At 34.8% G+C, this 11,952-nt stretch overlaps 1 protein-coding gene across 1 annotated transcript in view; it reads right to left on the reverse strand.

The window, feature by feature from the left end:
* The window catches only part of LOC132708006 (uncharacterized), a 77,542-nt gene that overhangs the window by 4,247 nt on the left and 61,343 nt on the right, over positions 1 to 11,952 (reverse strand). The window contains exons 3-4 of the mRNA XM_060680072.1: positions 1,131 to 1,291; positions 832 to 1,062 (exon numbers count right to left, since the gene is read on the reverse strand). Of these exons, the coding sequence (XP_060536055.1) occupies positions 832 to 1,062; positions 1,131 to 1,291 (392 nt within the window). The remainder of the gene's footprint in view (positions 1 to 831; positions 1,063 to 1,130; positions 1,292 to 11,952) is intronic.

Here is an 11,952-nt window from a genome sequence, read left to right on the forward strand (position 1 = left end):
TCAAACCGGTAAAATTATCCCGGCTCGGTGTCCGCCGTGGTCCCGGCGAGACTCCGCAAACACAATCTACAGATCCAATTTTCGCTGCCCAAAGTGTCAGTGTAATCCCGGGGGGCATTAGCGGGGATTTATCGTACAAACGCGGGGCTTTCACGCACTGTATTGCGTCGCAAATCCTCTAGTTTGGTCGCGGACTCAATACGTACATTATGACCACCGATTGCGGAATTGTATATATCCACAGCTTCGGTCGCAATCCGAAGACATTAAACCCCGGAGGAGAGAGACCCGACCGGTCTCATAAACATTCATGGCGTACGCGAATGTGATCATAAATTGGCAAGGAAAAATTAAATCGCTTGGCAACGCCGCATTGCGTCGATCTCTGATAAATTGGTCAGTCGCAAATTGCCTAGGCACAGCGAAGATCGTGCAAAGCGACGACGGTACTGACAATAATAGCAATGACCAGTGCACAACATTTACACCAAAACGAAATCTATACACAAAAAAATTACAAGCAAGTTCCAAATCGACAAATAATGAAAATGTTGAATTAACTTCATTTTTTTAAGCAAAGAAAATCTGTTTAGATAGCAAAAGTAAATATCATAAATAATTAAGTATATCATTAAAATTTATCAAAATATAAAAAAAAGTATATCAAAAAATTAAAAAAAAAAAGAAAACAAGGAATATAAATAAATAAATGGAATTAATATGTTGAAAGATTTTATATTAAAATAAGTTTAGTTGATGTTGTTGATGAGTTCGAGAAATTAAATTAATTCAATTTCAAATGAACTATACAACAATTAAAGACTGACTCACCCGTTGTAAATAATAGTCTCCTCTTGCGCCTTGGTGTCCGACACCTGCATGTGGGTGACCAGGAGGCCGTAAATGGAGGTAGATGCCGGGTCCAGGGAGATCTCCATCTGAAGTGGCGTTCCAGGTGAAACGTTCAGCTCGCCTGTTACCAATTTCCCCGCTTGTCTAACGCCCACCGTGATATTAGGTTGGGGTGCCATTCCTATCAGGCTCGTGGTCGTTTCCAAGAACCTGGTGCCAATTCAAACGAATATAATGGACCTAAAGGCACCCCGCCCCACATCCCGTTTGTCACTCACTCGGGTTCCTGGAATCCTGCGGGAAACACCTGCCTCCTGGTGATGGCATGATCTCGGAGCGACAGCATGGAGCACTTGACGTGAACCATTTCCCTCGTTTTCGGTTGTCCCTCCGCCTCTGTCTTCTCGACGACCAACGTCTGGTAATATATTTTTTTGCCCTGCGGACAAATGTGTGGAATGTGCGTTTTTTTTTATATTTCCAGATCACTACAGGACATCAAATTTAAGTTTCAAAACTAACCGCTAGAGGCAATGTAAAAATGTGCCTGGTCAATTTTTGATATCGAACCAGTTTTTGAAATAAATATGAATTTTCCTTTTGATGTGTATCATGTGAATTTTAGTTTAATTTTAGTTGCCCAATATTACACAAAATTTAAAAGAGATGTCAACATAAAAAAGACTTATGAACGTTTATTATCTTACTTTATTTTATTTGTATATTATGCCATTTTATGTAATTTTACAGCATCAACATTTTTTTGAAAAAAAAACTTAAGCGGGTTATAACTATCTACGCTACTGGTTAACTTTACGATTTGGAATCCATTGCGCTAGAGGTATTATCCTCATAACTCCCTAAGAAAAAGCAAGCAGTTTTTTGCAGTAATAAAATGTCAAGTTTACGAAATGTAATGCACGGAGTTCCACAGGGTTCCATTATAGGTCCATTATTGTTTTTAGTTTATATTAATGATCTCTTTGGCCATATGGACTCTGCGGTTAATTTTGCAAATGACTCTACATTTAAAACATCAAACGCAAATGCAGAAACTTTTAAACGCGAAAAAACATGCTAACATGTGATTTACAGCGAATCGATTAAAACTGATTGAGGATAAAACTCACTAGTTAGTATTTTCAACAATTTCGAAAGGAAGATCTACGAAGTTGTTAGGTGTGGTCCTGGATGATAGACTCTCTTGGAAGAACCATATTGCTTATTTAGTAAACCGCCTCTCAAGTGTCAACTTTTTGTTACGACGATTGAAAAATTTAGTCGGAAAGGATTATCTAGTCTCGAGCTACTATGCTCTTTTGCATTCAATTTTGTCGTATGCTTTTGTACTATGGAAGAAGTCAATAAATTCTATAAAAACTTTTCGTATGCAAAAAAGAGCGATCAGAATTATATTCAACATTATATCCAATATAGAGACCATTGTCATCAGTATACATGTATCACAAGGTATTAGAAATTCATAACTCAAAAAATATGTTTTCAGTTCACTCAGATAATCATAAATACATGCATCAAAAAAACTCTTGACCTAAATTTATACAATTTAATTCCAAATTAAGTCACAAACTTGTTTCTTTTTACTCTGTAGAGGAATACAAACAGAAGATAAAAGATATTACCTGATTAGCCGATTTCGGATGGTGGCCACTGTTTGGTTGTGTTCGGTATCTTCTTTTTATTTTTATCCCTAGGTGGTTTTTTATGTTATGTATTACGTTGTTATACCATTTATTGTTGTAGACTTTACCTAATCGTATGTGTATCTGCATGTATGTATATATATATATATATATATATATATATATATATATATATATATATATATATATATATATATATATATATATATATATATATATATATATATATATGTATGTATGTTTATAGATGTATGTATGTATAAGTATTTAGTTGTATATTTTTTGCTCTTTTGTACTTAGACATGCTGTAAACATACCATGTAAATAAATAAATAAAAATTATCTAAATTTTAATTAATTAATGGGCGAATTTTAATAGCATTTGCCCAGAATTGCACGACATGAGAACGGAAATTTTGAAAAAAAGAACAGAAAAACGGCGTGCCAGTCTGTTCTTTAAGAACTTTAGCGATTACGCATATTTATTTATATTTTAAAAATATGATTTCAAGTGCTCTTCGATATTTTTCCGTTGCCGGGGAGCCATATTATTGAATATAATTCGAGCGCTGCATCCCTAACCTAGCTTTTTGCCCATAATAAAGCGAATATCGCGTAAACAGGCGCGTCACCTAACATCCCCCCGCCCCCGCCACACACGATATTGGTTGTAATAAATCTAGCTGTAAACGCGCGGGGGATCCCTTTCAGAGCCGATCCCTTTAACAACCCTTGTCAGCCAAGTCACACAAGACGCTCTCTCGTGTGTATACAGCTCTACCATTAAGCGCGCTTTATACGTTATAATATCGTGTGTCTAAATAGATTTCCCGGGAGCTTCCTCGTGGCCACGCGCGGAAGAGGGAAGGATGCATACGTGTCGTGTATGCCGCCGCCGGGGGCGGTTTTTGTATAATTCGGCTCATATTGTATCTCTAAAGGTTTTGTCTCTATTTGATATGCCGTCCTGTTTTTCCTATTTGTTCCTGGCCCTGGTAAACGGAGGGGAAAAACACCTAATTGCTCGGATAGCTTTGTAGTTGAAAATTTGAACGTTGACGTTTTGACTGACGTAATCGAGCAATAACGTTGAGTCAGTTAAGTTGGTTGTAGTTAAATGGTAAAGTTAAAGGGGATCGTTGAGGAAATCTTAATTGCTATATTCGCGAAGCGCATCACCAACTTACATATACAGGGTGTTCCGAAATCGAGTTCGGAAACTGGGAGGAAAGATTTAACGTGGTAAAATAATGGTAGTAATCATGTAACAAAAATTCGAAATCCGACTTAAAGCTTGTTGAAATTCATTTTTTAAATTTTATTTTTAACTCAGTGGGTTTAGTTTTCAACGGAATAAGCTGGTATTTTGCACAAAGCACTGATTTAATAAATAAAAATGCTTCAGAAATCTGTCACTAGCGGGCACCTTACCTAGAATATTTTTTTACTTTCCCTGTATTTTATTTATTTAGACTGATATTGCAAAATAGAACAGAATCCCTTAAGTAACACACAAATCCTTAAAAATCATTACTCTTATTTTGAATCGATAAGTGTTATCGTTTAGCCACAAATCGACTTTTTTATTCTCGGCCGCATTTCTAATTTACAGAAAGATGATACTGGATATCGCGAGATGCAATTCTGTTACGGAAAAAGAAGCGGAAATGCAGGCGATGTGCACTAAATTTTTTAAAACAATATCCCACAATTTCAAAAAGTGAAAAAATGGCATAAGTGAATGAAATAACATGTTTCATTTAAGTAACATAAATACATTTAACGTTTTGGAAAACTAACCAAAACATTATACATTATACATTATACTCATTACATTTCATTGTCAAAATGCTACTGTTCATTTCTAAACATTTTCTTATGAGTATGATGTATAGAACTTTAAGTTGGCATTACTGTTCAAGATGGCGACCGATTTAACAGCTGTCAAGTGATTTATTCTCAGTTTGGTTTGGCAATTCATCATGAATAGACTCACGCCTGAACAACGCTTGCAATGGGCCCAAAACGAGATTGCCGTTGTTCCCGATTTTCATAAGCGAATTTTGTTTAGCGATGAAGCGCACTTCTGGTTGAATGGCTACGTCAACAAACAAAACTGCCGCATTTGGAGCGAACTAATCCTGAAGTGTATGTCGAAACACCGTTACATCCAGAAAAATTGACTGTTTGGTGCGCTTTATGGGCTTGTGGAATCATTGGTCCGTACTTCTTCAAACACGATGATGGCCAGAATATTACAGTCAATGGTGATCGGTATAGAGCTATGATTACTAACTCTTTCATTCCTGAATTGAATAACTATGATGTCCAGGAGATGTGGTTTCGACAAGTCGGCGCAACATGTCACACAGCTCGTGCCACAATCGATTTATTGAAAGACACGTTTGGTGACCGCCTAATTTCACGTTTTGTACCTGTGAATTGGCCTCCAAGATCTTGTGATTTAAAGGCGCTAGATTACTTTCTGTTCTATACATCGAAAAAAAACACCCTATACATTTTAAAAAATGCAGTCGAACACGAAAAAATACGCCTAACCTATTTACCTATTTCTAATGATTTTGCAACCGCTTATTATTTTTTCTCGTAGATCATTGATATCTGTTATAAGTGTTTCACACACTAAAGACTTTAAGTGCCCCCAAAAAAAGAAATCCATCGGATTAAGGTCTGGTGAGCGAGGCGGCCAAGCTAGAGGTTCTCCCCGACCTATCCATCGATGATCAAATGCCTGATTAAAATAGCAAAGGTGGTAGTTCTTCTTGGAGAAATTGCAAATGCAATTTCCCCATGAAACTATCCTTTTTCAAATTTCATTAAGTCCTGTAAAACCACATTTACAGGTAAAATTCGAGCCGAGATTAAAAAAGTCGATTTGTGGCTAAACGATAACGCTTATCAACTTAAAACAAGAGTAACAATTTTTGAGGATTTGTGATTCTGCTTAAGACTACTTTATTTCGTTGAAAATTAAGCCCACGCGTTAATAATAAAATTTAAAAAAAAATAATTTTGACAAGCTATAACTCTGAGAATATTACGATTTCGAATTTTTGTTATATGACTTATTACCATTATTTTACCACTTTGAATTATTCCTCCAAGTTTCCGAACTCAATTTCTGAAAACCCTTTATAAACAAACAAGCGGTGGGTTTCTTCTGCGCCCGTTGTTGACAAATCGAACTTGCTGACGTTTCGACACATTTTTTTGGCAACATGGCCTCATTCGAAGTTGCAATTCTTCAATCTTCCACGTCAGCAGCAGTGAAATATTATCCAAAAACAACGCCGACCCAAAATTGTAGGTTACATTAAATATTGACCTTTAAAAGCGACATTAAATGTTTAAACCAACTGTTACAGACGATGGCAATTTGCAAAATGCTTCCCAACAGCCTCCACATAATAGAAATGTCCCCAAACCAACATTACAAAAAATTAGGTTCACGAGGGTATGAAAAAACACAAGCCGCCGTCCTCCAACCATATGACCAAGAACAAGGAATAACTTTAATTGGACGACGCTCCAGCATAAAAAAGGAAGCCCAGAACAATAGTCGGCACACACGGAACAGAAGCCTCCACGTCAAACGCTCGGTTTGAAACAGTTAAAAAGTTCGTGATTACTTATTTTCCGGAAGTGACATGTGAACCGCTTCACTTAATATATCCAGATATCTTTAAAAGTGACAATATTTCAAAAAACTTTAGAAATGCCATGCATCTAATACTGTGGTCACAAGCGTTTTTTCTAACTTATTGCTACTAAATATACAAAGAATACACTGTAACTGTAATATAACTAGCTATAAGGACATTCTATTTTTATGTTTTTTATTTAGCGCAACATTACAATAGAAAACTGTATATAAGGGGGTTAGCGATCTACGTAAAAGAAAATATTAATTATGTCTTTCGATGTCAATGCTTTTTGTATTGGAAAAGACTACAAGAGTTGTGAATTGTTACAATTCGCCAAGTGGAAATCCAAAATTATTTGTATGTATGTATGTATGTATTTGCTTAAACAGGTTGTGGAGGAAATTGGTTGTTTTTGTGGGGACTTTTAATTTTAATAGGCAGCCTGCTAATTCTGATTATGTTTTGTGGGGACTTTTAATTTTAATAGCTATCCTGCTAATTCTGATTATATTAGGATAATCGTATATTATGCAACCAGTGCGGTAAACGTCATTTGACTCACGAGTTTATTTGACACGAGCGGAGCCACTTTTTAATAAACGAGTGAGTTAAAAAGTTTACCGAACGTGTTGCATACTATACTTTTTCTACGACCGTTAGTTTTTACATTTTCGCAAAACAACGATACATTCACTGACATGACCGTCAGAATTGACAAACGTCTAAATTCAAAGGGTGGGAAATATCTCCGAAAACATCCGATTGCTGCCAAATTCGTGCGGTAAAATCCCGGAAATGTCCGAAGTGGCTCGGATTCATGAGAAACAAAACTGATGTGGTAAAGTGACCCTTTCCGCACGCTAGATCGGTGGGTAATTAGATATTTTACAGACGGGAGTAGAAAAAAGAATTATTGTCCTGCCATGGGCTGAACTGTACAGAGGGCTGGTCAACTGGGGTTACAGAAAATACGATAACATTTTTACGAATATTTCAAAGGATTTCACATGTATACGATAACACCGTATCAGATTATAGAACGATCCTGGGCGATTTCGAACTGAATATGATAAATAATCAGTATGGAAAAGAAGCTATGACAAGCAAAATATACAGAATTTTCAAAATGCATTACGACTAGAAACCTGGGAGTTTGTTAACTCGTATTTAGATACAAATCCAGTTTACATAAAATCTAATAATAATTTACCAAATGCTTTCTTCTAAATAAAAAAAGAATATAAAAGAATAATAAAAGAAAGAACAACGAATGAGTAAAGGACGACATAAAAACGTCTAGTCAAAAATTACAAGTGCTGATCTAAAACCACTCTGTTAAAAATCAAAATAACATCACGATAAACTCGTACGGAAAACAAACAAAAAAGTTCTACCACAATAAAATATTTAATTCCGATAATATTATAAAAAGTACTTGGAAACTTGTTTCCGACTCATCTCAAAAAAGAAAGAAAATAAACATATATCTAAAAAATAGTAACAAGGAGGTCAGTGACCCAGTCGTGATAGGAAACGTGTTCAATAAATATTTTCAGAACATACCTAAGCAAATTTAACAAAAAATAGATAAAATACCGAATGGAAGAAATAATTTGGATAAAACTGAAACCTACGCTAGAACCCTTCTAGGGTGGACAAGTACCCCGGCTTTCTTATACAGAAATTCCTAGAGCCACTTTCATATATAGTCAATTTTTCCTGCTGAGAAGGGCTATTGCCGTCTATTCTCAAGAATGGTAAGATTATTAATATATTTAAATATAAAAACCAAAAATGTGTCGAAAATTACAGACCTATAAGTGCGTCTCCGAAATATTAGAATGCGCATTCAACAATCTACTCTCTTATTTTTTAACGGAAAATAAAATAATATCAACAACTAAACTGGGTTTTCAAAGCGGTAAAAATACAATGACAGCAGTATACTCTCTCCATGAAAAACTGATAGAAATGATCGACGGAGGAGGGTGCCCTGCTGGGATCTATGGCGATCTTAGCTAGTATGGAGTGGTTAAAAGACCCTCAACAAAACAGAGAATAATATGTAAATATTTTCAATTGAGGTGAGTCGGTTTATTTCCAGATTCTCGGATTTTAATATATCTGAAATGATAGTGATCGTTTCAGGAATAGAAACTTTAGTAAAGAGGCATTCTACGTCGAAACTAACCAGAATATCTTGTGTATCTAATGTAATGCTTTTTATTTGTTCAATGAAGTGAAAGGAATTAAGTACGAAACTGTCAGTTTTACCTGTAAAGGGTTTTAATAAGGAAGCTAGATATTTTGCTAGAGAATATGTTGGAGAACCAATGGGTCTGACAAGGGGTAATCCTGGTTTGTGAATCTTTGTGAGTCCGTAGAGACGAGGAATTTTAGAGTCATGATGACAGATTTTTTCACAGAGTCTGATAGAGAGAAGCCTTAATGCTAGATTTAAGGTTGCGTTCCATAGGTGACGTAGGATCGTTTTTAAATTGACGATATGATCCGTCTGTAAGAATATCTTGAATCTATTGCTGATATTCATTTGCGTTCCTGACCACCGTAGCATTTCCTTTATCTGCTTTTGGAAAGAAGATGTCGGGATTAGATTTTAGAGATTTTAGGGCAATACGTTCAGGTTTTGCAATATTAGATTTAGGGGGTTTTGATTTTTTAAGGATTTTTGCAGTTTGAAATCGAATTTCATTAGCTGTTCGTGATAGTAGTTTGTTAAGGATAGACTCGACAGTTGAAATGATTTCCTCTTTTGGGAATCAGTCATCCGAGACGGTTCGTATGTCCTTCATTTAGCTCCGCTCCCCTCAAACAATATAAAAGCAGGTACAGAATACAATACGAGAGAGTTTCAGTCAAGCTCTGAAGAAGTCAACAGGATAATTGGCGAAACGTTAGCAAGTTCGACTCAACAAAAACCGACGCAGGAGGAATCCAGAAGTTTTATAAAAAGTATGATAGATGTTAATTTATCAAGAACTGGATAAAAATTGTAAATGCAAAGGAAATACTTTAGGGTAAACAATTATACAATATCTCATTTTATTTTTCGCATTATTATAATAATAGCTCAATCGAATTACTCAAAAAATAAGATGTCAATTCATGCGCCATTACTTATCAGAGACTCTATATAATACACTGTTATTATTTATCTTCGCATATACGGCAAAAAGGGGCTCAGGAGGCTTTGAGGTGTGATGGGGGAACATGCCGTTACCGCAATATTCCTCTTCGCAGAACCAAAAGTCAAATTATTCGGCAACAGGCAATTTATATTTCCGACTCTGTCCCGGCGAATGACGGTGGAGCGGCTCGAACGAGGAGATGAAATTAACGCCAAAGCGAAATAAAGGAAAATTATTTTCTCGCCACGTTTTTGTCGCCGCAAACATTCGCCCACGTTACCCCTTTCACCCCCGCGTCGCCTAACCCGCGACCTTCGACGGCATCGAAATTACGTCAGTGGACATAGACGTCCAACTAAAACAATGAAAACTCAACCTTGAAAACACTCAACATTGAATTATTTCAAGCAACAGATAATCGCAATAGTATGTTTCACATAACCGTAGATTTGCATTTACCCTAGGGATGGGAGGGGCAAAGAGGCCCACCTCAAAAATTAACATTTTTTTTTTGTTATTAATCAAAACGACCAACTATGCGAATCTCCTGAAGATTTAAAATATTACAATTTTGTTGATACAGGGTGTCCCGAAAGTGTCCCCTCCCGACATCAACTTTTATATTTTAAATGGAACAACCTGTATATATCAATATTTCTGTAATCCTTGGTTAAAATAAAGGTCACGGTCTTAAGAAATTCCTATTCGAATTTTGCATAATTTAGGCAGAAATTGAAGTTATGTGTTTTTTTTTTCATATTTTTATTGCCCCATATAAAATTGTGTTGTGACGCTACTGATCCAAATATTGCAACGAAAATTTAACCACAGACTAAGGAGATGATGCACTACTCAATCACATAAAGACAGATGCGCCTCAGCTTATATAGGGTGTCCCAAGTAGGTGGTGCCGTTTTGGCGAATTCAATTAACAAAGTCTCAAGATTTTCATATGAACACTCTATTCTTTTATTCAGATATCAATTCTAGGATAAAAAATAAGGTAAGTTCATAATTCATCTTATATTTAAATTTTTCTTACTTTTTGAGATATTCGAGGTTAAAGGTAACACCCGTATATATTCTTGTTTAATTTAAAGCTGCCCCCTGGTATTTTTTAAATAGCAAAGACATGATCCTACTTCTTTTAAAGACATAATACTGCAGACATATGAATAAAACCTATTGCTAACAATACAGATTTAATAAAACTTCAGAATTCACATTTAAAGAAACATAAGAAATTAAAGTTTATAGGCTAACTAACCAAGGTACCAAATTTGAATAAGTAAATCTATAAAAAAAAAGTTAAATAAAAAATGTTCGCTAATTCGGTCCATAAAGTTTAGTTAAATGTTCCTCTTAAAATGCTCGTTTCATCTGGCATCAAAACGATAAAAAAATATCAAAATATTTAAAAATGTAATTGGCTATGACATTTCAATCTTTTTTTTTTGACGCGTTAAGGTATAAATAAACTTTGACATTTCTGTTTGTTTTTGTCGTTTTTCATATTTCTCTTTAGTAAGTTCATAGTTGTCAAGTTTTTGTTAGTATATATATATGTATAAACTTGATTTATTTATTTTTGTTATTCTGTTTATAATTCTGAAGTTTTATAAAACCTGTTAAAGTGTGTAGTATAGAGTCGATTTTTTTCATAATTTCCACGTATTAATATATATTTTTAGCAATAGGTTTTATTCGTATATCTGCAGTATTATACCTTCAAAAGAAGTACCATCGTGTCTTTGCTATTTAAAAAATACCTAATATTGCCAGCAAGTGAGTAGCTTTAAATTCAACAAGAATTTATAAACTTAAACTTAGAATATCTCAAAGAGTAAATAAAATTTAAATGTAAAATAAATTACAAACTTACCTTGTATTTTGTCCAAGAATTGATATCTAAATAAAAATATACGGTGTTCCATTTGAAAATCATGAGATTTTGTTAATTAAATTCGCCAAAACGGCACTACCTATTTGGGACACCCTGTATAATCTGAGGCTCATCTGTCACACTGATTGAGTAGTAAATCATGTCCTTAGTCTGTGGTTAAATTTTCGTTGCAATACCTGAATCAGTACCGTCACAACACAAAATATGAAAAAAACACACAACCTCAACCTTTATTTTAAGCAAGGATTTCAAAAGTGCCGTTATATACAGGGTGTTCCATTTAAAATAACAACCCTTTTGGGACACCCTGTATCAACAACATTATAATATTTTAAATCTTTAGAAGAGTCCAAGACACTTTTGTACGAAACGTTTTTTCGTATCTCCTATGGGTTTGCAGATCGTATAATGGGTCGTTTTATTTGGCACACGGTGTACAGTTTTATCCCTTTGCGTAATATGCGTAATACCAGGGGTAAAATGGACCTCTTAAAAATTCTAAAAAGCAACTTATTATTATAACCGAATAATAATTAATTTCGTGAAAGTGTTATTTTTTGGATAATTCTGTGGATTTAGCCTAAATCCAGAGCTTTGAAAATTCTTATAATTTTTATCGATAGAAAAATAATTACCAATCAGCAGCGTTTTTTTTATTAAATAGTTTTTAATAAATAATTATAATTATTATATATACCATTATAAATAGGGGAGAATTT

The sequence above is a fragment of the Cylas formicarius genome, unplaced genomic scaffold (assembly GCF_029955315.1).
Source record: "Cylas formicarius isolate icCylForm1 unplaced genomic scaffold, icCylForm1.1 PGA_scaffold_10__41_contigs__length_53128322, whole genome shotgun sequence".
Classification (NCBI taxonomy): Eukaryota; Metazoa; Arthropoda; class Insecta; order Coleoptera; family Brentidae; genus Cylas; species Cylas formicarius.